This window comes from Haematobia irritans, chromosome 1, assembly GCF_050003625.1.
Source record: "Haematobia irritans isolate KBUSLIRL chromosome 1, ASM5000362v1, whole genome shotgun sequence".
NCBI lineage: Eukaryota > Metazoa > Arthropoda > Insecta > Diptera > Muscidae > Haematobia > Haematobia irritans.
The window spans coordinates 206466861-206494567 of record NC_134397.1 but is presented as its reverse complement, the minus strand read 5'-3'; the positions used below and the strand labels follow the sequence as shown (position 1 = coordinate 206494567).

Below are 27707 nucleotides of genomic sequence, written 5' to 3'. Positions count from 1 at the left end.
TCGGTGAATAAAATTTTCTTTTTCAGTAGTAAATTCTTATACCCAGCGAAGAAAATAGTATGAGTAAAATTCCATGCCTTATTCTAGTTAATGAACTAATCCTAACTGCTTACAGTTTAGGATTTTTTTACTGAAACGAGTAAATTTTATTATTTTTCACAAAAATTTACCTTAATGGAAATAAAATGGATAAACTATATTGATGAAAATTTTTTCCTTTAGTTTCGAAGGCACTTTTTTCTGGGTGTACTATATAAAAATAATATGCATTTAATACTAGCGACGCCATCTATGTGTCAGACCGGGGACATATTAGCCAACATGATAATATATAAAATTTATTTTTTTTATAGCTCTCCATATTGAAAATCCTGCAGACTTCCTACTAAGACAATGTTAAATCAAATTTGCAAAATATTTTTCCTAAAACATTAAAATGAGCGGAGTTATTTCCCTGAATTGAGAAACAGTATCTCAATAAAAAGTAAACGAACATAACAATTTTACCTACCCATATAAATTTTATTATTTTATTTTTAATAAATTCTAGTACTTTTTAGCGGCACTTTTGAATTTGTCAATTATCTCATTAAGAGCCGCACAAATAATTTTGATTAAAGCGTTTTTTTTTTCAAACAAAGAAATTGTTATATTATCTTTTTGAAATTCTGTTACAATGTTAACATCAAGCAACCACCGCCCTAAAGAGCTAATCAACCTTATGATAATTGTTTGAACAAATGTCTAAAGTATTAAATATTTAAGTGGGGTAAATTGTATCTATGATGAGTATTTCAAAAACAAAAATAGTAAAACAAGCAGCAATGTGATGGCTAATGATAATGACAATGCTGATATTGTTATTGTTGAAACTGAGGAGAATCCCTGGCGTATAGAAGTCCGTATACAACAAAAAAATACAAATTCCCGCCGTCAAGTTGTTTATTTGTTTATGAAAACTGATCTATGAGATACTAGCGAGAACGAACTTATTGCTCTAAAAACATACACACGCCTATCATTCCATCTTATTCAGATGTTCATCTAATCAAGGCTACCTATATAAGATGGGGTAAAAATATGGAATAAAATAAAATGAAAACAAAATGTTTGAAATTTTTAAGTTTATTTCCCCCCAATGAAATGTTAGACTGCAGGAAATATCTATTACTGAAAAAGCGTATTCTTCTGGGGCAACTCAATTGCCTGAAGTTATCAAAAGATCACCCACCTCAATATATGATAATACACTAAAAAGATATTGCTCTTTGATTTTTGCTTTAATTTTTTTTTCATTCCATCTTGCATCCAATGTTATTATATATCTTAACGTTTAGATATGATGCGTTCTTCTTTTCAGTTTATTATAGTAAATTCAAATTTGTTAAATATGCCTTTCGTAAAAATAATTATGTCATTTCGAATGTGTAAAAACATACATATGCAGGCTTTGAGTGTTATGACGATTAGAATTGTGAGAAGCATCACAATTTTTTGGTTATCATATTTTCCCCCCATTTGTGGTTTGAACAAATGTTTAATATGTTGCTTCTGTTAGATGGATGCTGTTCTCTTATATTTTTGGATGACTGAATGGTTTTTTCCTCTTCCCATTTAGAAAATACTAGACAATGTATGAAAAGAAAAAAATTAACCATCTGTTGAAAAATGATTTCTAGTACAGAGGAATTGGTTGGTTTCTACAGCTGAGGCGTTGATAGACATTGGAAATGTTTGACATCTACAATAGAGTGTAATATTGAAATTAATTTTTCTGAAAAAAAAATGTTTTGAAATTTATTTAAACCAAAGCTTTTATGGTCCAATCCACGCCAATACCCTTCCCTTATGACTTTGGTAAACAAATCTTATATTCTTTAGGGAGTGTGAATTTATATCAATATGCTATCGTATTTTGGAAATTTATTAAATTTCGGTATACTCTAATATCTTTACCACATGTGCTATTATTTATTAACAATTAGTTTTAATGCAATACATAAATCATTAAACAAAATTATAACGAGAAATTTTTAACGAACGGAAAAAAATCACTAAACTTGAAGCTAACTGTCTATGATGTGATTGCACATCGGGCTGAAAACATTTCAAAAGATAAAATGAATGACCTGTTGAAATATACTTTCAATGTTTTAATCTTAGCATCAAAAAAAATCGAATTTAATAATTAACACATGTTTCCAATTAAATTGCTATTGGTGAATATAAAATAAATGTTTGCAAAAAATAAAAATAATTAATTTTTTTGTGGTCATATGAACCAGACCGAAACATACGGGATTTAAACACAAAAATTACCATAGTTGCTTTGATGTGGGTTTATGACAATATTACACCAAATCGGCTAATACATACATAAAACTATGATCCTTGAAGTCGAAGGAAATAATAATACAATGAAACCTCTGAAATGTGGACACTAGAGTTCGACCGAAACCTCGACTTCGGCATTCGGCCAAAAATCGATATTCGGCCACAAATCGGTCTTCGGCGACAACAGGCCGATTAACTGAAGCCGAAGCTTTTTGAATAATTTATTTCGTATTGAATTGTCCCAGTGTTGAATACAAATAAAACGTAAAAAATTATAAAAAATCCTTTTTTGTCATTATCAATATCAAACTATTGAATTTTGAATACTTTTAGTTCTAAAAAATATTATAAAACATGGACTGAATTACCTTTTATTAGTGTTTTTATGTTTTTGTAAAAAAATATGGTAATATTCACACCAAATCTCTTTAATTACAAATTTGAGGAAAATAATCGGCTTCAACCGATTATTGTTTTTTTTTTTTGCCGAACATTGGCTTCGGCCAAAAAATCCGTCAGTAACTCATTATGAATATTGGCATATATCTTTAAATGAAAAATGTTTTTCTTTACCTTAAGGAAATTTTGTCTTACTTCGAAGGGATGCAAAATTTCAAAGATAAATTTAAAAAATAATTTTATAAAGAAAATATTAAAAACTTTCTTTTGATGAATATTGGCATATATCTTTAAATGAAAAATGTTTTTCTTTACCTTAAGGAAATTTCGTCTTACTTCGAAGGGATGCAAAATTTCAAAGATAAATTTAAAAAATAATTTTATAAAGAAAATATTAAAAAAAAAACTTTATTTTAATGAATATAATCAATTTTTGTGATTGGTTTTTGTTTTAATTATTTGAAATAATTATTTTTTTTTTTTAATTTAATTAAATACTTAATTGAAAACATTTTGGTTATATTTTTTCTGCATAGCTTATAGTATATAACATATATATTAAAATTGATTTTAGATTTTTATTTAACTTATTTATTTGACTATTTATTAAAACTTTGTTTTATTTTCATTTTTAGGTAAGTGATGCAAAAAATCTTAAATATATATTAAGCTGTAAGTAATATGCATTGAAATTAGAAAATTTTAGGTGTAACCCATTTCCATGAGCCGATTCAACGTAATTATTTTACCGCTTTATTATTCTCTTTGAGCCCCGTGCTTTTCGTACAATTTCCCTTTACGGGTCATATGCCATAAAATTTGTTTTTGTTTTTCGTTCGTATTCATAAACATTTTCCATTTAATTATAATATATATTTTGGCAATTTCATTCATTTAAATTTAACCATAAACACACCTGTTATATTCCTATTAAACATATATTTGGATAACATGATACATTTAGGGAATCTTTTGAAGAAAAAAAAATCTTTAAACAAAAATCAACAGATAATCTCGTTGATATATATTTACGGACAGAACAGCACTTTTAAGACATTAAAGAAACGTTGACGATCAAATAAATTAGAGAAAAACAAAAACAAATCTTTAGCTAGAAAAAAATTGGCAATCGTTTGAAAGAGGAAAAACCAAACATTGAAAAATATATATTTTCTCTATTTATAAATATATACAAAAAAAAATATAAAGACAAACACACAAGAGAAGAAAAATCATCCGAATATTTAAGAAAGAAAGTGCCCCAAAGGTCTATGCGAATATCGAGAGAGTCTTTCGAACAAGAACATTAAAAGAGATACTCTCCGTGCGTTCATGCTATGAGCATAATGGAGACCGCATTAATTGTAGAACAAATTTATAATTGTGACAATTAAAAAAACTACACTTTAAGACCATAGAATATATTAGCTGACACTTTTTTTGTGGGTTTAGGTTTTTAATTAATTAACCTTAATTTATTCCATGTATATTTAATGGTTGCCATAAGTCTATCTATTACAAAAATTTTGTTCTCATATATGTGTGTATGATATAAAACAACTACTACTAGCATCAGTCTCACTCTCGCTCTCTACTGTGTGTAGGCTGATAGTTTTATGCTTGATTTGCAGTTAGCGAATGATTAAAGCAAAAATAGTCAACAACAATCCAAACCAACACAAAACTCTCTGAGAAACAAAAAAAACGTAATTTTTAATTATAGCAAAAACATTTGCTGTTTCTTATATATATGGACAAAACCTTGTATTGCTTGGTGCAAAAGAGTATCCATCTATTTGCCAAAACAGAACAACTTCGAACCAAATCTCATTTACTATGAAACACTCACTAAAAAAAATCTTTAGAATCGAAATGTACATGTGCCACTGATCACGCCTCACTACCAATTTAAGCATTGTCTGTGAGAGAAATTCAAAAGTAGGGTTGCCACTATTATCTTTTTATAGTAATTTTCCAAGGAAAAAACGCTATGTTGGAAATCTTTAGTTTAATCTTCTTTGTAATAGTTTCAAGAGTGAATGAATTAATTTTTTTAGTAAATTAAATCGAATCGATTGAAAATAAAATTGCTAATAAATTATTGTATTCTTTCAAAATATGTAAATTGTTATCGCCTTTTATCCCAATAACATCCTCTTTACTTTTCATTGTAAAAACATTGCAGTAGTCAGTGTTGTCAAATTAGGGAATTGGGGTTTTTTTTGTTTAATTTTTTTACTTTGGGGATTAGGCTGGGGATATAATAGTGGTTTCTAGATTTTTGTGGGGATATTTCCATCGCCAATCACATAATATTAAAATTGTTGTAGAAAGTGTAATTGCGACGTACAATAAGACTAACGTCAATCTTAACGATTTCATTTAGGTTACGGTAAATCACGTTCTTGTTCACCATCATATTTTAGTAACAAATTCGAAAAGGCCCTATTCTCTTTAGGAAGATGTAAGAAAAAAAATAGAAACTATTATAATTTTATTCTAAACGTGCTCTGGGTTACATATTCGGAAAACGCAAAATTTTGTATAGCCAAAAACTTGAAAGTCATTACAAAGTTTTTATCTTCTTTTCTTGTTACAATTTTTAACCGTCAGGGTAGTGTGCTTGATTAGCTTAATTATATAGACACCTGAAAATATTGTGTTTTGCGAATTTGTATAAGATTTGTATACATTTTAATTACAAACTTTTTTCCTGAAACAAATGTTTGGAAGAATTTTTTGACAATTTTTGTTCAACCACTTAACGGACTTGTAGAAGTCCCTACCAATTAAAGATTTTGATAATATGAGATACCAAGAAGAGAAAACGTTTTTTCACAGACCAGACGATGGCAACCCTGCCACTAACTATCTCCGATTATCTCTATGTATTGGTTTGGATATGAGATGTTTTGAATTTTCAATTCTATATGGCATTTTGTTGTTGTCGTTGTTATAATTTTTGTTTTTTTGCACAAAAACACATGAGAAAATTAAGTGGAAATCTTTGTATGCAGCCAAGAACAGCAACCACAAAATTTAGTCACAAACGAGTAACGAAACACTGCGGTAATAACGGGACGTCGGTTTAGTAATTTTTTCAAGTCTCCTAAGACCATACGAATTGAAAAAATACATATATATAAAAGAATTTTTTCTTTTTTAAACGAAAACGAACGCAAAATATTTTTTTGTATTTATTGTCGATTTTACAAAAAGAGAAAACAAACCCGTTGCGAAAAATTACAAAGCGGTGGTTTTTGTCAAAATCATAATATTTCCCTCCACAAAATTATTGAATAATAACGAAAATATAATTTAAAAAAAATCATCTAAGAATAAATTCAAAACAACGATTTGTGAAAAAAAGCAAAATAAAAAATCCCCGAAATAAAAACAACGTAACCTCTTAACCATAATTACGAAATTCATCGAACGGAACGACCTATACGAGAGAGAGAAAATCATCTTCTCGTCTTCGAAGAAAACTAAAAAACAAAAACAAACAACGGAACGAGTACGAGTAGAGAGCAAGCGATTTGTTGTGGTTCAACGTGGGATTTTCAATATTGTTGGATTAAAAAAAAGTTCTGCAAATTTTAACTTGCAAACTAAATTAAATTTGTGTAAATCAATAAAAAAAATAAAAATATATGTAATTAACGAACAAACAGCAAATACTACATGAGTGAAAATTAATAGAGAGCCCGAAGGAGAAATCGATCACAAAAGAGAGAATTTTCATATTTTTTTTAAATATACGAAAAAAACAATCGAGATATACACGTGAAGCATATAAAAATATATGTGTGAAAATTTTCGAAATAATATAAAAGTAAATAATTCGAAATATTACAAATTTGTTTTAATAAAGAAAATATAAATATCTAAATAAAATAGAAAATATAAATAGAGCCTTATCTTTGAAAATTTTTATTTGAAATTTGATAAAATTTACTGTAAAATCATTTTTAATAACAAACATATTTATGCTACATTATAAAAGCTTTAAAACGTGAATTCAAAGATAAATTTTTGTATAAATTGTTTTAAGATTAAAAAAACCTCACAAAAGGCAAAAGTTCTAGAATCATCGACAATTTTTCTATTGATAATAAAAATATTAATTTTGTATTAAAAACTTCAAATAATAATAACAAAAAAATCAATATCAAAAAATTACATATTCGAATATTTCAAAATTCATTAAAACGACAATAATAAATTTATATGATTTAAAAAAAAATAATTTTTTGCGAAGAGCAAGCTTATTAAAGTTACTGTAAAATCATTTTTAATAACAAAAATATTTATGCTATATTTCAAAAGCTTTAAAACGTGAATTCAAAGATAAATTTTTGTATAAATTGTTTTAAGATTAAAAAAGCCTCACAAAAGGCAAAAGTTCTAGAATCATCGAAAATTTTTCTATTAATAATAAAAATATTAATTTTGTATTAAAAACTTCAAATAATAATAACAAAAAAAAAATCAATATCAAAAAATTACATATTCGAATATTTCAAAATTCATTAAAACGACCATAATAAATTTATATGATTTTAAGTACAAAATTATTTTTATTATTATTCATCTATTATTTTTTTTTTAAGCTGAAGAGGCTAAACATTTATAAAACACTTTAAAAGAAATATAATCATTTTTATTAGACAGAATTTATGTCTTTAAATATAAAAAAATAAAACTTGTTAAGTTTGTTCCCAGGAAAATATAATAAAAACATATACAAAAAAAAAACAACTTTTAAATTAAATGAACATTTTAAAATTGTTTGTTTGCTTACTAAATATTTTATTATATATAGTCATTTGATTTGGGCTAAAAAAATATATAACATTTAATTTATCTTAGTTTTTATGCTTTAATTGTTGAATATCGAATTATTTCAATTAAAAGCTAATAACAATAATAAACTATATTTTGTGATTCATATTTTTTTTGTCGTGGCTCAACAATAAATTCACTTAAAACAAAGGAAATTAAAATCCAAAAAATATGAAACCAATGTTGTTACGCAGATAAATTTTCTTATATTAAAAAAACAGTTGCAAACTAATATAATAATAATTTGTGCTCATATAAAGGGCTAAGTGTAATAATCAAATTTAAATCAGAACAACGCTTTTTAGTAAGACAATAAATTAAAAAAAAATTCATTTTGTATGTGCATGTTACTTCGCCTAATTAAATTAAATAAAAAACTACACTTAATTTAATTAAATTAAATTAAATAAACTATTTTATTAAATTTTTCAATTATGATAAGAATATATTAATTCTTAAATTAAATTCATTAAATAAAAAAATTTAACCAAATCTAAAAAAAGCTTTAATAAAACAAAAAACGTTTGTAGGCATTTGAGCCATAGTTAAATATATTACTTATATAATAAAATTATTATTATTAATATTATTCTTAAATTATAAAAGTTGTTATACAAAGTAATATTTATTGTTGTTGATATTATTGTATTTTATAATTGAATGTTAAACTTTTCAAAAGTCAAAGTCTAAGACTATATGGAATTTTTAAATATTAAGAAAAAATCATTATTATTGTCATTATAGAGAAAAATAAATTTATTTAAATATTTCGTTGTAATTCCTATTTGATAATTATTATGAGCACTTGGATTTTCCCTATAAAAGACTTGGTCAGAGGCGATCGGTTACTAAAAAATTTAGTAACTGAATTTATTGCTCCACATCAACAATTTTCAAAGATATTCACCAATCATAATAAAAATGTAAAACCACCTGAAAGCAAAGACTGTTTTTTATATATCTGATGATATTTATTTTCAAGATATAAAACGAATTTAAAACAACGACTATTTATTTTTTTTTAGTAAGAAAAATAAAACGAACAACAACGATAAATAAAAAAACGAATTTTTAAATAACGATTTTATATTTTTTTAATGTTTAATAAAACATAATATTTTATTAAAAAAATATTAGAATTTGTGCCATATTTAGTTATTTGGTGGTATTGTTTAATTTACAAAAAAAAAAAACAAAACAATTGCTTTAAATAATTGTTAATCATTTATCTTTTCTAAGAAAAGCCTATTGTAAATATTTAGAAAATTTAAAAAAAATTATATATTAAACCAAAAATAAAAATATAACTCCCAGAATTTTAAGACATATTTTATAAAAGACGCTGTTTATATACCTTATATATTTATAAATATATATTTTTTTTTTAATTTCAGTTTTGTGGCTTTAGAATTTAAAAGCAAAAAAAACCTAGTCAAGTCTATTTATTATTTATATATTTTTTAATCCGCCCCATATTGTTTCTATTTTTTGTTATTTTTTTGCTAAAATAAATTTAAGTTAATTGATAAATTTTTAGTATAGATGTTTTAGACAAGTGTATGCGTTTTTTTATACTATATTCCTATACCAAATTGTTATTTATTAATTAAGCTATATGAAAAACTTAAATGTAAAACCGTACCAAGCGTACCATCCCTATAATATACCCTCAAATCAGCAACAACATAACACTCATCATCCACAAAATAATTCGCAGCAACATTTTTCCAATAATCTCTACAATAATAATAATAATTATACGACAAATACAAGATATCACCATAGTCCATATACAACAACAGCCAATACAACAAATTCTAATATTGCCTCACCCCCTAGTCTTCATTTGCCATTGGCTAATGCAACGTCATCAATACAGTTACAAAGTAATAATAATAACAATAACAACAACAATAATAATATTAATACATCGACACCACCTACGCTTGGCGGTTATTTAGCAGCTAATCAACAACACTTACTTCAACAGCAGCAACACCAACAACATTTATTAAGATTACAACAAAATTACAATCATCAACAACAACAACTGCAGCATCAGACTACAACAACACCACCAGCCAATATGTTGAGTATAAATCAAAATAATACCTACAATTATAATTTCCATTTCAATGCACTGTGCGGTGGTGGAGGTGGACCCTCAGGTGGCAGTGGTGGTGGTGGTGGTGGAAATATTACAAACAATACAAACAACAACATTAAATCATACCACAACAATAGCAACAATGCTCTCTCTCGTCCCCAACGACCAAACTCCCTAAACCTCAACGTCATGGCATCTTTGGCCACACCAATTTCCGGCTCCGCCTACTCACTACCATCAGCATCGGCCTTATCATTGTCGTCGTCATCATCATCATCATTATCTTCGACAAAAGCCATTGCTGTTGGTCCCTCAACAGCTCCTTCGTCCCTGGCAGCAACAAGTGGTAATAGTGGTAGTGGCTTTTCCTTTACACCTCCACAATTTTACAATCAAAGAGAAAATCTATTTCATTTCTCTGAGGCGGCTACAGCTAATGCTCACAATTATTTACAACAAAGTTTTAATAATATGCAACAACAACAACAGCAGCAACAATATAATTTACAGCATCATCAACAACAGCAAATGCAACAATTTCAATTATTGCAACAACAATTAAAACAACAACATCAAATGCAATTAAATAATAATTCAATTCCACCGATTGCAAAATGCAATTCATCCAATAGCCTAGCTGCCAACACATCATCATCATCATCTGCAAATGGTGTTACCGGCAGTAGTAGTAATTCAAACAATTTAGCAAATGTTAGTAATAATTCGAATCCGAATATTGTTGCTGCTACCACTTCAATAGCTGCTTCCATGGCATCATCGACTAATAACAGTCACTCGTCGATAACCAATCAAACGAATAATAATAACAATAATATTAATACCAGTAATAGCCACAACAACACCAACAACAATATTAATAATAATAGTCAAAATAATAACAATAGTAATAATAATTGTGATCGTCTTGCCATGGATGCCTGTGAAATTGCCAATTTCCTTGCCAATGAGCTATTTATGCAACAGGTAGTTAATTTTTTGTTTTATAAAAGTTATTATCTACGAGTCTATCTATTTAGAGGTGTAATTTTTTTTATATTCATTACGTTCACTTAAATTTTGCGAAGTAAAGAGCCCTACAAGGGAGTTTCTTATTACGTTTGTTTGTCTTTGAGAAAAAATTATATTGGAAAATATGGCAACCCTAGTCTTCATTGATAGAGCTTTGCTCTCGGACCAAATGTATCAAAATCAGGGATGAAAACTTAAATTTTCAAATTGTACCAACGAGAATACTAAAGTGTTCTTTTTTGGTTCATATTGTACCAAATTTCAAAAATAATAGATTGTAATATAGTAACTCAACTTGTAGAAGGAAAGGAAACTAGCAAAAACCAATCGTAAAATTATCCTAAGTAATTCTTACTTCCAATATTTTTTATACCCTCCACCATAGGATGGGGGGTATATTAACTTTGTCATTCCGTTTGTAACACATCGAAATATTGCTCTAAGACCCCATAAAGTATATATATTCTGGGTCGTGGTGAAATTCTGAGTCGATCTGAGCATGTCCGTTCATCCGTCCGTCTGTTGAAATCACGCTAACTTCCGAACGAAACAAGCTATCGACTTGAAACTTGGCACAAGTAGTTGTTATTGATGTAGGTCGAATGGTATTGCAAATGGGCCATATCGGTCCACGTTTACGTATAGCCCCCATATAAACGGACCCCAAATTTGGCTTGCAGACCCTCTAAGAAAAGCAAATTTCATCCGATCCGGCTGAAATTTGGTACATGGTGTCAGCATATGATCTCTAACAACCATGAAAAAATTGGTCAACATCGGTTCATAATTATATATAGCCCCCATATAAACCGATCCCCCACATCCCCTCACATCGGTCCATAATTATATATAGCCCCCATATAAACCGATCCCCCGATTTGGCTTGCCAGGCCTCTAAGAGAAGCAACTTTCATCCAGTCCGGCTGAAATTTGGTACATGGTGTTAGTATATGGTCTCTAACAATCATGCAAAAATTGGTCCACATCGGTCCATAATTATATGTAGCCCCCCATATAAACCGATCCCCCGATTTGGCTTGCGAGGCCTCTAAGAGAAGCAAACTTCATCCGATCCGGCTGAAATTTGGTACATGGTGTTATTATATGGTCTCCAACAACCATGCAAAAATTGGTCCACATCGGTTCATAATTATATATAGCCCCCATATAAACCGATCCCCCGATTTGGTTTGCAGATCCTCTAAGAAAAGCAAATTTCATCCGATCCGGCTGAAATTTGGTACATGGTGTCAGCATATGATCTCTAACAACCATGCAAAAATTGGTCCACATCGGTTCATAATTATATATATAGCCCCCATATAAACCGATCCCCCGATTTGGCTTGCGAGGCCTCTAAGAGAAGCAAATTTCATCCTTTCCGGCTGAAATTTGGTACATGGTGTTAGTATATGGTCTCTAACAATCATGCAAAAATTGGTCCACATCGGTCCATAATTATATATAGCCGCCATATAAACCGATCCCCAGATTTGACCTCCGGAGCCCCTTGGAAGAGCAAAATTCATCCGATTCGGTTGAAATTTGGTACGTGATGTTAGTATATGGCCAACAACCATACCTAACTAGGTCCATATCGGTCTATAGTTATATATAGCCCTCAGATAAATCGATCCCCAATCACACAAAATTTGGTGCATATCAAGTTCATAATTATATATGACCCCCATATAAGCGACCCCCGTATTTCAATTCTGGCTCTCTAAGTACCTTGCAAAAAGTCCATATAGATTCGTAATTATTTGTAGACTTAACTATACATAATATATACCACGTATGGACTAACTCACAATTTAGAAAACGATGTTAAGAAGTTTTAAGATACCACAACCCAAGTAATTCGATTGTGAATGACAGTCTTTCGTAGAAGTTTCTACGTAATCCATGGTGGAGGGTACATAAGATTCGGCCTGGCCGAACTTACGGCCGTATATACTTGTTGAGTATTAAGTTGAAGAACTTCACAATTCAGGATACCTCGCGCTAGCTGACACTTCGCTCAGATTTGGCCATAAAATCACTTGACATGAGAGAAGTTCCGACTGTCCCTCGATTTTTCACTCGGGAATGAACCATGATCTGGCAGAATTTTCGACATGCCTTCAGTATCAAAACTAAAGTTCAATAGAAATACTGCATAAAATCCTAAATAATAGTTCCTTTAAATCTATTTCAGGATATAAAAAATGATATGTGTGGAGCTCTTTTTTGATGCCTTGAATATTTTTAATATGCATTTTGCATTTAATCTTCCGAAATGTTGATTGTGGATATCAGACAATTTTGTCGATTGGTGCCCTACACCTTGAATTCCCATTTGACTTTAATTGGATCACTAAAGGATGTGAACAAGATAATTTTTATTGGGCAAAATTATTATTATTATAAATTGCCGCTGGGACTTCTAGAACATTTTGGGGGACTTCTAGAACGAACTAAATATTTTAAATTGTACCAAAAAGGTCATTGTAGTACATTTGTACTTTTGGGAAGTTATATGTACCAAATTTTGTATAATTTCACCAACTTTTAAAATCCCTGATGAAAATGTAACCTAACACAAATATTAAGGTGGAATTACATACACAGAAAAGAAAAATATCACAAAATGGTGTTCAATTCAAATTTTAATAAAATTTCAAAAAAATATGCAATTACAAATTTAATTTTAATTTTCAAAAAATATACAATTTAAAATTTAATTGAACCAATAATTTTTTAATAAAACAAGTAAGGAAAGTCTAAAGTCGGGCGGGGCCGACTATATTATACCCTGCACCACTCTGCAGATCTAAATTTTCGATACCATATCACATCCGTCAAATGGGTTGGGGGGCTATATATAAAGGTTTGTCCCAAATACATACATTTAAATATCACGCGATCTGGACAGAATTTGATAAACTTTTACAAAATCTATAGACTCAAAATTTAAGTCGGCTAATGCACTAGGGTGGAACACAATGTTAGTAAAAAAAAATATGGGAAACATTTAAATCTGAAGCAATTTTAAGGAAACTTCGCAAAAAATTATTTATGATTTATCGCTCAATATATATGTAATAGAAGTTTAGGAAAATTAGAGTCATTTTTACAGCTTTTCGACTAAGCAGTGGCGATTTTACAAGGGAAATGTTGGTATTTTGACCATTTTTGTCGAAATCAGAAAAACATATATATGGGAGCTATATCTAAATCTGAACCGATTTCAACCAAATTTGGCACGCATAGCTACAATGCTAATTCTACTCCCTGTGCAAAATTTCGACTAAATCGGAGTTAAAAATTGGCCTCTGTGGTCATATGAGTGTAAATCGGGCGAAAGCTATATATGGGAGATATATCAAAATCTAAACCGATTTCAACCAAATTTGGCACGCATAGCTACAATGCAATTCTACTCCCTGTGCAAAATTTCAACTAAATCGGAGTTAAAAATGGTCTCTGTGGTCATATGAGTGTAAATCGGGCGAAAGCCATATATGGGAGATATATCTAAATCTGAACCGATTTCAACCAAATTTGGCACGCATAGCTGCAATGCTAATTCTACTCCCTGTGCAAAATTTCAACTAAATCGGAGCAAAAAATTGGCCTCTGTGGTCATATGAGTGTAAATCGGGCGAAAGCTATATATGGGAGCTATATCTAAATCTGAACCGATTTCAACCAAATTTGGCACGCATAGCTACAATGCTAATTCTACTCCCTGTGCAAAATTTCAACTAAATCGGAGCAAAAAATTGGCCTCTGTGGTCATATGAGTGTAAATCGGGCGAAAGCTATATATGGGAGCTATATCTAAATCTGAACCGATTTCAACCAAATGTGGCACGCATAGCTACAATGCTGATTCTACTCCCTGTGCAAAATTTCGACTAAATCGGAGCAAAAAATTGGCCTATGTGGTCATATGATTGTAAATCGGGCGAACGATATATATGGGAGCTATATCTAAATCTGAACCGATTTCAATCAAATTTGGCATGCATAGCTATAATGCTAATTCTACTCCCTGTGCAAAATTTCAACTAAATCGGAGTTAAAAATTGGCCTCGGTGGTCATATGAGAGTAAATCGGGCGAAAGCTCTATATGGGAGCTATATCTAAATCTGAACCGATTTCAACCAAATTTGGCATGCATAGCTATAATGCTAATTCTACTCCCTGTGCAAAATTTCAACTAAATCGGAGTTAAAAATTAGCCTCTGTGGTCATATGAGTGTAAATCGGGCGAAAGCTATATATGGGAGCTATATCTAAATCTGAACCGATTTCAACCAAATTTGGCACGCATAGCAACAATGCTAATTCTACTCCCTGTGCAAAATTTCAACTAAATCGGAGTTAAAAATTGGCCTCTGTGGTCATATGAGTGTAAATCGGGCGTAAACTATATATGGGAGCTATATCTAAATCTGAACCGATTTCAACCAAAATTGGCACGCATAACAACAATGTTAATTCTACTCTTTGTGCAAAATTTCAACTAAATCGGAGGAAAAAATTGGTCTCTGTGGTCATATGAGTGTAAATCGGGCGAAAGCTATATATGGGAGCTATATCTAAATCTGAACCGATTTCAACCAAATTTGGCACGCATAGCTATAATGCTAATTCTACTCCCTGTGCAAAATTTCAACCAAATTGGAGGAAAACTCTGGCTTCTGGGACCGTATTAGTCCATATCGGGCGAAAGATATATATGGGAGCTATATCTAAATCTGAACCGATTTCAATAAAATTTTGCACATTTGACTATACTACTAATTGTACTCCCTGTGCACAATTTCAACCAAATTGGGGTAATACTCAGACTTCTAGGGCCGTATAAGTGCATATCGGGCGAAAGATATATATGGGAGCTATATCTAAATCTGAACCGATTTCTTCCAAAATCAATAGGGTTCTATTTTGACCCAAAACACATACTTGTGCCAAATTCGAAGTCGATTGGCCTTAAATTACTACCTAATCCCTTGGTTACAAAAATGTGTTCACGGACAGACGGACATGGCTATATCGACTCAGGAACCCACCCTAAGCATTTTTGTGAAAGAAACCATGTGTCTATCTCGTCTCCTGCTGGGTGTTGCAAACATATGCACTAACTTATAATACCCTGTTCCACAGTGTGGCGCAGGGTATAAAAATCAAACTATAATATATAATTAATAGTATAAATAAAATTTCTAAATGACTTTAGTCATTGATACTCACATTTCTATTATTGGGAGCCATGTGGTGCAATGGTTAGCATGCCCGCCTTGCATACACAAGGTCGTGGGTTCGATTCCTGCTTCGACCGAACACCAAAAGTTTTTCAGCGGTGGATTATCCTACCTCAGTAATGCTGGTGGCATTTCTGAGGGTTACAAAGCTTCTCTAAGTGGTTTCACTGCAATGTGTTTTCAATACAAATTTTAATAAAATTTCAAAAAAAAAAAAATATGCAATTAAATATTTAAGGTGGAATTACATACACAGAAAATACTATCATTCGTAATTTTCAAAAAATATACAAGTTAAAATTTAATAAAACCAAAATTTTTAATAAAAAAAATTAAGCTATAATATATAATTAATAGTATAAATAAGATTTCTAAATGACTTTAGTCATTGATACTCACATTTCTATGATTGAAGACATTTCAATTATAAATTAATGGGATCAATGTACGTTTGTGACCTGAAAATATGCCCATTTCTAAAAGTTATTGTAGTACAATTATACTTTTGAAAAGTTATATGTACCAAATTTAGTACAATTGTACCATCTTTTACATCTCTGATCAAAATATTGGAAATTAAGGTGGAATTACATACACAGAACAGAAAAATAAAATTTCAAAAAAATATGCAATTAAAAATTTAAGGTGGAATTACATACACAGAAAAAAACTATCACCAAATTTTTCGAAATTCTCAAAAAATATACAATTTAAAATTTAATTAATTGAACTAAATTTCTACTACAAAAAATCAAACACAAATATTAATAGTATACAGAAAACAACTTCACGAACATTTTTCCAATTAAAGTCTTAATTGAGTAATAGTATAAATTAATTTTTTAGTTGAGTTTCAATAATTTTTAATTGATACTATCATTTCTGTGATTGAAGACATTTCAATTAAAACTTAATTGGATCAATTAATTTCGTAATTGAAGACAAAAAATATTTTTTTGTGTATATAAATTAAATTTTTAATTGACTTTTGTCATTGATACTAAAATTTCTATGAAAACATTTCAGATAAAAATTAAAGGAATCATAATAAGTTCGTGGACTGAAAAATGCTCTTTTCTTAATTTCTATTAATTTTTTCTGCTTTTTCTTTTTCTTCATATGCTATTACAGTCCTTTGAAAACGTGTCAACAACTTAAATTTCCAAATTCAGACTCGACTTTAAGTAGAAATTGTGGTATATGTCAATTATAAACCGTCTTTAAAATAAATTATTGAAAAGATCTTCTATTCTTGAACGGCGTTTTGCTTTGTAGTCAAGATAGAAAATGTCAACAAATTTAAAGACGATTTCATTACTTTTGAAGAATTATTCTGAATTTAACCAAGTTGACCTAAGTCCAACAATTTTTTTTTTTTAATGTTAAGATACCGATTTCTAAGTCGAATCACTTAAATATAAAGACAAAACGACCAATTTATTAGTTTTCTTTTAATTATATAACTAAATGATTTAGTTATATATCGATGTCTCCATTCCAAAGTACTCTAACGCCCATTTTCATGAAGCTCCGTTAGTGCTCCGTTAACTAACGAACTTTTAAACCATATTATGGGCATAGCTGCCATCTTGCGTATATATTCCATATGCCAGTTAGAAACTTAACTGCTGAAAATTTTTCAGTTAATGTTAATCGGAAAAAAGATTTTTCCATTTTTCTTTCTGTTAACTGGCAGTTAAATCCTAACGGAGCAACATGAAAATGGCCGTAAGTCTAAAAAGTGAATTTTACAGGAAACAAGTTCAAAGTTTTTTTTTTTTTTTTTGGAACCGTATCACTTTTTTCGGTCTTAAAATCATGTTTATTGCAGATTTTTTCTAGTATGTACGAATTCAAAATAGTGATAATAGAACATGGCTAAAAATGCCTTAGACCACTTTAGACCGAAAAAGCTGTTTGCCCTTTTTGGTTTGGAAATTTTTAAAACTTTTGTCACAGGTTACGTACAATATTAACCATAACTTTTGATAGAAGTTTCCATCGACAGGATGCAATTCACATCAATTCGAATAAAAAACAACGAACTCCATCAAAAAATGCTAAGTCGACTTAGCGTACTCTGGAATGAGGACATCGATATCGAGGCCTATATGTTGTTATTTGTTTGTCGATATTTCGCCTTACATTTTGGTGAAGTTTACAGAAATCTTCATCAAAAATCTATCTTATAGACAATCCCATGAAATATAACATTGAAATCCATTTCTTATTCATACAAATCATATATAGATAGATACCCGCCAAGAAATCTTTTAAATTTATAAACATATATTTATATTGCATAGCATTCGCACCTGATCGTAAAATATAAAACAAAATTATGTTGCTCTTAATTTATTTTACCAAACATGCTTCTTGCAGACTTTTTGGCACATTTCTGAAAAAATATATGTACATATGTGAAAAAATGAATACCCGGCAAATATTATTCTATAATCATAGACATGTGTTGTTGACTTTCATTATTTCTTAACCATATATATTATAGATTTTAATGCAAGAGAGAGATATGAACATTGATGTTTGTCATTATTGCGTTTTTATAGGTCACACCTACACGTGATAAATACGAATTTGTATGAGCATATATTTTGGCTTACTTTTTAGTTTTTATTTTTCTCATAATTTGACAATATTATCAACATCTGGTCATGGTAGATTGGAAGAGTATGTTTAAATGTAAAATAAATAAAATTAAAATACAACAGGTATATAAGATCGAAATTTCAGCCGGCCGAATCTTCCATCGAATTTGTATATATCCACCATCGAATTTGTACTTAAGGTATTTGTTAAACTAAATGCAATAAAATTAAAAGAAATTTTTGTAAGAAATTTTCCCCAGCCCAACGATTTTTTTTGTGAGCAGATTCTTCAGCTGTGTCTACACCCTCAAAAAAATCGCTTCTGTAACATATACCCCAAACACATTTTGCTTCAAACATATATATTTTCAGGATTGGTCCAAACAAAATTTCATAATATAATATATGTTTGCATCTAAGCATATTATATTTACAAACATTTTATGTCCCAAACATAATATGTCCTAACATATTAACATATATGTTCCAAACATGTTATGCTAGTTTATGAAAATTATATGCTTGCACTTAAAAATATTGTGTTAAAAAATTTGAGTTCCAAACATATAATTTTTACACCCAAACATATAATTTTTACGTCCGTGTAATAACAAATTTGTTTGAGTATAGGCTATTTTTCTTTTTTTATGCCATTTTTAACCATCCTTTTCCATACGGGGCTATTTACAAAGAATTTAAGGAAAATCCATTTATATTGCTATTCATGCTATTTAAATAATTTGTTTAATTTTTGTTTGTTTCTATTGCACCGACGATCATTGTTATTTTTTCTTCGAAAAACCATCAACCAAAACAAAAGCGAGGCGATGACGAAAAATTGCACAAAAAAAAAACGGCGAACACACGCGTTGTATGAGAGGTTTTATTTTTAAAGATGAACTCGTATCCAAATTTTGTTAGGATTTTATTTAGTATTTTTGTTTTTTCTTTTTATTTCTTTTTGCTTAGAAAATTCAAAACACTTTTTTTATAGTTTTCTTTTGTTTTTGGCTTTTAGAAAAGAATAAAAAACTGTCTTTAATTAAAGTTAATTAAAAGCATTTGTTCTTGGTGTTTGCTTGTTTGTCATCTTATTTGGTAGATGTTTTTTATTGTTTATTCACTCGCATTCCCCATTTTTTGAGAATGGATGGAGAATAGTTGCTGTTTTTTTAATGTAAAAATTTAAATGCTTGAAATTTACTAAAGCATCTGAAATGCCATTAAAAAAATGACGGGAAAGAAAATAAAAAATGACAATTATTTTTATAATTTTTGCTGTTTGTTTAATTTAAACTCCATACTTTACGGTGCTTTGTTGCACTGAAGCTCGAGATTTGCAAAATCTTCTCATAGTAAACTTTTCCAAAAATTCAAATCATCGAATAGTCAGTTCTTGTTTCCCCTGCGGGTATATCTATAGAACCTTTACCTGAGAAATCTTAAAAAAAATATATAAAAAAGTTTTTATTTATAGATTTCCTTTATAGGCCACTGTATACACCGGTCATTTTTGTCAATTACACCCTCTGATGAAGTCACATGAATTTGCCTTCAAACATCAAATGAATTCCTCACTACAATCGGTGCATATCTACCAACTATAATAATTTGCATGTTTCAATTTTCGCTAATAATTATATGTTCAAAAGCCACCACACCTTTCAACTAATTATATTAATAATAGAAAATTCAGAAAAACCAATATATATGTATAACAAACATAAAACTTTAGTAGAGCCAATGAAATGAAACGATTTTTCTCACGTTTAAATCAATAAAAAAATTCACACAAAACTATAATAAATCATTATTTATTTTTATAGTATAAATAATTACTATTGACAAAGATGACTGATGACGGACGGACAGTAAGTATACAGTAAAGTTGTATTTAAAATGCAATTCTATTTAACAGAAATGCAATGAAACTGACAGATGTTCTAGGTATGCGATTTATTGCAATTAAGATGTAAGTGCGCTATTTAAGGGAGTACTTACGTTTTTTTATTCTGTGCTTGTATAATTTTGCATAGATCAGAAGCAGTAAAATGGATTCCATTGTTTTTCCAATAGATGGCGCTATTTATCAGTACTTCGTAGTAGTCCGACCGGTTACCACGGGACTAAATCTCAAAACGGGAGAACATACTCACAATTGAACGAAATAACACGGAAGTTAAAATTTTTTTATTGAATTTTGTCAAAATTGTATTTCTATAGAAAATTTTGTCAAAATTTTATTTCTATAAAAAATTTTTATCAAAATTTTATTTCTATTAGAAAATTTTGTCAAAATTTTATTTCTATTAGAAAATTTTGTACAAATTTTATTTCTATAGAGAATTCTTCAAAATTGTATTTCTATATAAAATACTGTCAAAATTTTATTTCTATAAAAAATTTGTCAAAATTTTATTTCTATAGACCATTTTGTCAAATTTTTATTTTTATTAGGAAATTTTGTCAAAATTTTATTTCTATAGAAAGTTTTGTCAAAATTTTATTTTTATTAGAAAATTTTGTCAAAATTGTATTTCTATAGAATATTTTATCAAAATTTTATTTCTATAGAAAATATTGTCAAAATGTTATTTCTATAGAAAATTTTGTCAAAATTTTATTTCTATTAGAAAATTTTGTCAAAATTGTATTTCTATAGAAAATTTCGTCAAAATTTTATTTCTGCTAGAACATTTTGTCAATTTTATTTCTATAGAAAATTTTGTCAACATTTTATTTCTATAAAAAATTTTTGTAAAAATTTTATTTCTATAGAAAATTTCGTCAAAATTTTATTTCTATAGAGAATTCGTCAAAATTGTATTTCTATTAGAAAATTTTGTCAAAATTTTATTTCTATAGAAAATTTTATCAAAATTTTATTTCTGTTGTTTTTTGATTTCAGCTTAAAACCATGCATTGACTAAACTACTAGTGTAGCTTAACCAACAGAGGAAAAGAATGTTTGTCAAATTTATTTGGGCAAAGCCCTATAGACTGCAAGATGGTTGGATGGACGTACGTTTCGGAATTACCACATTCCTCATCAGCTACTTGAACTGCCTGCATTTATTCTGATAATTGGTTGATGGTTTTGCTGCAAGTAGAGGATGCCGATGAGGAATGTGGTAATTCCGAAACGTGCGTCCATCCAACCATCTTGCAATCTATAGGGCTTTGCCCAAATAAATTTGACAAACATTCTTTTCCTCTGTTGGTTAAGCTACACTTGTAGTTTAGTCAATGCATGGTTTCAAGCTGAAATCAAAAAACAACAACAATGCTTAAAGAACAAAACCAACAATAAAAAAACAAACATTTTATTTCTATAGAAAATTTTGTCAAAATTTTATTTCTATAGAAAATTTTGTCAAAATTTTATTTCTATAAAAAGTTTTTGTCACAATTTTATTTCTATAGAAAATTTTGTCAAAATTTTATTTGTATAGAAAATTTTGTCAAAATTTTATTTCTATAAAAAATTTTCGTCAAATTTTTATTTCTATTAGGAAATTTTGTCTAAATTTTATTTCTATTACATAATTTTGTCAACATTTTATTTTTATAGAAAATTTTGTCAAAATTTTATTTCTATAGAAAATTTTGTCAAAATTTTATTTCTATAGAAAATTTTGTCAAAATTGTATTTCTATAAAAAAATTTGTCAAAATTTTATTTCTATAGAAAAATTTGTCAACATTTTATTTCTATAGAAAATTTTTTCAAAATTTTATTTCTATTAGGAAATTTTGTCAAAATTTAGAAAATTTTGTCATAATTTCATTTCTATAAGAAAATTTTGTCAAAATTTTATTTCTATTCGAAAATTTTTGCCAAAATTGTATTTTTATAGAAAATTTTGTCAAAATTTTATTTCTCTTAGAAAATTTTGGCAAAATTTTATTTCTATTGAAAATTTTGTCAAAATTTTATTTCTATAAAAAAATTTGTCAAAATTTTATTTCTATAGAAAATTTTGTCAAAATTTTATTTCTATAAAAAAAATTTGTCAAAATTTTATTTCTATAGAAAATTTTGTCAAAATTTTATTTCTCTTAGAAAATTTTGTCAAAATTTTAGTTCTATAAAAAAATTTGTCAAAATTTTATTTCTATAGAAAAATTTGTCCACATTTTATGTCTATAGAAAATTTTTTCAAAATTTTATTTCTATAAAAAAATTGTCAAAATTTTATTTCTATAGAAAATTTTGTCAAAATTTTATTTCTATAGAAAATTTTGTCAAAATTTTATTTCTATAGAAAATTTTGTCAAAATTTTATTTCTATAGAAAATTTTGTCAAAATTGTATTTCTATAAAAAAATTTGTCAAAATTTTATTTCTATAGAAAAATTTGTCAACATTTTATTTCTATAGAAAATTTTTTCAAAATTTTATTTCTATTAGGAAATTTTGTCAAAATTTAGAAAATTTTGTCATAATTTCATTTCTATAAGAAAATTTTGTCAAAATTTTATTTTTATAGAAAATTTTGTCAAAATTTTATTTCTATTCGAAAATTTTTGCCAAAATTGTATTTTTATAGAAAATTTTGTCAAAATTTTATTTCTCTTAGAAAATTTTGGCAAAATTTTATTTCTATTGAAAATTTTGTCAAAATTTTATTTCTATAAAAAAATTTGTCAAAATTTTATTTCTATAGAAAATTTTGTCAAAATTTTATTTCTATAGAAAATTTTGTCAAAATTTTATTTCTATAAAAAAATTTGTCAAAATTTTATTTCTATAGAAAATTTTGTCAAAATTTTATTTCTCTTAGAAAATTTTGTCAAAATTTTATTTCTATAGAAAAATTTGTCCACATTTTATTTCTATAGAAAATTTTTTCAAAATTTTATTTCTATAAAAAATTGTCAAAATTTTATTTCTATAGAAAATTTTGTCAAAATTTTATTTCTATAGAAAATTTTGTCAAAATTTTATTTTTATAGAAAACCAGTAAATGCTGTCCAAATTTTGTCAAATTTCTTTTTAATAGAAAATGTTGTTAAAACATTTCGTAAATATGTTAAGCTTTGAAAATTTCTTTACAAAACCGTGTACCCCTAAAGGAAACTGCACGTCACCAGCAAATATATACAGCAAACTGCTGTTTCGGAAAAGACATTTTCACCCTAGAAATTGTGCTGAAGCCACTATTTATCAACCTTTTTGACAAATAAGATTAAAGAACTTTATAAAATAACTGAAGAAAATGTCAAGTACAAATCTCGCCTCACTGCCTGTTTTCTTTTGAGTATAATAATCGGAGACCAAGATCTCTAAAAAAATTCACAAAAATCTTCTATTGCGATTGAATTGTATTTTTGATTATAACGTTTTCTTGAAAGTAATTAAAAAAAATAATTATTTGTGTGTTTGGAAAAATTATAATTGTTTACCATTAACATACACTTAGTGTGCACTTTTGTATATTTATTTAAAACAAACAACCGCACAAAAAAGATGAAAGTTTCTAATGTAGGTGAAAGAACAAAATGTTTACTTAACACTGAACTGAAAAACTTAAAATTAACCATCGATTGCTATTGATGGCATAACAAGAAAATGGAACACCATTTGGAAATTTTCAAAACTAAAAAAAAAACAATGCATATACTTTCTAAAAAAATCAAATTTTGTTTTCTAATAATTTTCAAATGAAATATTGAATTAATTTATTTGTTTCTCCCCTCTCTATGTGTGTTATAGCTCGTTTCTATGGAATGCATGCAAACAGGTGTGCCCACATTGACCACACCCACCCTAACACCCACAACACTGCGTAGCATAGAGGAATCCTTTATTCAACTGACAAGTGAGCCAATTAATGCACCATATCAGGCGGGATTTATACCACCACCATTGGGTTCATACAATGCCAACACAACGAATAATAATACGAATGCCTCAACGATAGCATCAAATCAGACGGCAAGTGGACTTACAACAACGGCCCTTAGCAATACCTATTTGGGAGATATCAGCGGTGGAGCTAGTCTACATGAATATGGCAATCTTAACGATTCAGAAACCGAAGAAAACTCTCAGGAATCATGGAATGACCAGAATTTACATGAAGAAAATTCCATGGCCACAACAGATAATTGTAAGTTGATGATGAGGTTTACATTCTTATAGGACAAATGCTAATGTTTCTTCTTTTTCTCTTTCGTCCCGTATAGCAAGTGCTGCCACGGATACAGCTTCATATCAGAATGGTTTAAACAGCATGGGTATGGGAAATATGAACAATTCCAATTCATCTACCACCAATGATTTCACCACTGTCAATTTGGCTGCCTTGGCTGTGGCCACAGCAGCTGCCAAAATGCAATCGAATTCAGCAAATCTTAACTCAAATACCTCATCAAGTGCCACTACAAAAAATGCTTCAAATGCTACTCCCACAACACGTAGGGGTGGTGGCCGACGTCCAGCTACAAATGCCAATATGACCCCCGAGGAGGAAGAAAAACGTCGAGTACGAAGAGAACGCAATAAACTGGCAGCAGCCCGCTGCCGTAAGCGCCGTGTGGATCAAACAAATGAGCTGACTGAAGAGGTGGCCTTGCTCGAGAAGAAACGTGAAATATTGCAGAAAGAAATTGAATCATTGAATGGTACCAAACAGGAGTTGGAATTTATACTAGAGGCCCATAGGCCATCATGCCAAATGACGAGAAACGATATGTTGGCCGTAAATACACTGGGTAGTTTAATAAATCCTTCGGATAATGCCAATATAACTGGGCTGGATACTACCTTGGCCTCAACGGCCAGAAGTAATTCGCCCATGGACTTGAAACCAGTATTGAATGACACATTATTAGCTCAAATCAAACCTGAACCATTAGATTCTACATTGGATTCCAATTCATCGCTAGATGGTCCTCCCTCGCCCAAAAAGATGTTGCTGACCAACAATAATCCCATGATACCACCGCCCCTTCCCAATGTTGGTACACTTTCCGCCTCTTTGGCTGCTGCTGCGTCAGCTTCTTTGAACACACCCATTGTTACCACGGCTCCCATTAGCTTTGGCTCAGTATTCTCAAACAATCCGGTATTGCAAACTACTATGATTAAACCCAATTCCAAACAACGTCCAAACTCATTGCCCACAATACCAAGGAACACGGCTCAAAATTTAGCCTTAAACATGAGCGATAATAAGCCACCCACAGACATAAATGGTGTGGCCATACAGACACCCTCCACAGGCATGTTCAATTTCGATTCCCTTATGGATGGAGGAACTGGCCTAACACCCGTCTCTGGTCCCCTAGTGCCTACATGTTCATCGCAAAACAAGCATCCCCTGGAATTGGTAACACCCACAAGTGAACCCTCCAAATTGGTGAGTTTATAACAACAATTGGAATTGGAGGAGTAGAGCGCCAATGAGATATGAATAAATCTAAAAAGAAAAAAACCTGTGACATGAGGAGAGAGAGTGCAAACGAAGCTGGTCTTAAAACAAAAACAAAATAAAAAAGAAAAATCTTTTAAAAAATCCCTATTTTTAAGAAAACAAAAAACAAATTCTTACAACTTGATTGAAGAAGAAAAAAAACAAAACCCAATTACTTTTTAAAAGTATAAATAATTTTTTTTAAAGAAAATAATTTTTGTATGTTTAAAACTAAATATTATTTTTAAGTATAACAAAAGAAATATAAAAAACTGTGTACGGAGAAGAAGAAGAAAAAATTAGTATATAAGTTAAATTGTCATTAAAATAATTTGTTGGATTGAACGAAGAAGAAGAAGAGATTGATATATTTTGAAAAACAAAATTATTATAAAGTCCCTCCACCCTATCCTCCCTGTCCATTAATTGATATTTTCCAATGGATTATTTCAATAAGAAATAAAACCGTATCCAACAATAATCACCATATACCCATCATTCGCTTACAAGAAAAAAAAATCTAAGAAAAATATCCATAGCAAGGCAAACGAAAACAATTATACTCCAATATTCTCCTTATAAAAATTCTGGAGAAATGGTTTCAATTGTAGACTAAACTAAAACGTGTGTCTAAAATTTCCAAATAATGTGAAAATCTACGATGACATCAGTGTCACCTGGCAAAATTTTCACATTAAACAAACAAACATATGTTGTTTTCTTTTAATTTTGTTGCTATCCTCTCCGCCCCAAAAATGATTATTCCCTTATTTTTGTAATGCTTTTTCATATAATGTATTATTATTTTTAACTATTTTTATAATAAAACGAATGAAAAATGGAACCCAGAAAACCAATTATATATTTTTTTATAATATAAATAACAAATTATTTTCTATTTTTGCAAAACAAAAAAAAAAAGCCTGCAACACAATCAAAAGAGTAATGAAACAACCAAACTTTTTATATAATTCAACAAGAAAACCTTTTTCATTGTAAATCATAATTACTGTTATTATTGTTTCTTCATTGTATTTGGTTTCTCTTTTAATTATAATTATTATTTTTTTTAATTCTATGTGCAATTATTTAAAAGAAAAACAACTTATATTTATTTTTTAATAAAAAGAATCAAAGAAAACTAAAAAAAACTACAAAATAAACTGAATATTTTTAATTTTCATTAAACTCGAAAAAAAAACAAACCAAGGAAAATATATACGATGATATTTTTAGGAACAACTTTTATATTTTTTAAATATAAACTTTTAAACGAATATTGAAAGGCAAATACAATTGTTTGCTTGCCGTTACTTCGTTCATCACAAGCTAAATTCCATTCAGACAACCCGAGATGTTGAGTTTTTTTTTGGCTTCTTGAGGTCTTACACTCAAAGAAGAGTTCTTTTAACCCTTTCGCTACCGATGTGCACTTGGAAGGACATTCGAAAAAGACACCAAATTCTATTTTTTTGGCTTCTTGAGGTCTTACACTCAAAGAAGAGTTCTTTTAACCCTTTCACTACCGATGTGCACTTGGAAGCACATTCGAAAAAGACACCAAATTCTATTTTCGCACTTAGTTTCGATTTATTTCTCGATGTTATTTGAAAGTAGAGGCTTTAATATAAATAAGCTATAATATTTTTCCATATTGGTGAGCACTAAAATACATTTTTATAAACTTTTTTAAAAATAAACGAAAAATACGAAAATT

General features: G+C 28.9%; 1 protein-coding gene across 2 annotated transcripts in view; it reads left to right on the top strand.

The window, feature by feature from the left end:
• The window catches only part of kay (transcription factor kayak), a 251579-nt gene extending 224732 nt beyond the window's left edge, over nucleotides 1-26847 (top strand). Inside the window, exons 1-3 of one of the 2 annotated variants that reach the window (XM_075292645.1) lie at nucleotides 8970-10669; nucleotides 24289-24685; nucleotides 24762-26847. In XM_075292645.1, the coding sequence (XP_075148760.1) occupies nucleotides 9194-10669; nucleotides 24289-24685; nucleotides 24762-25948 (3060 nt within the window). In that variant the 5' untranslated portion in view covers nucleotides 8970-9193 and the 3' untranslated portion in view covers nucleotides 25949-26847. Of the gene's footprint in view, nucleotides 1-8969; nucleotides 10670-24288; nucleotides 24686-24761 lie in introns of those variants that run through there. The other variant, XM_075292646.1, reaches the window with a different exon arrangement.
• Nucleotides 26848-27707: the final 860 nt, after the last annotated feature.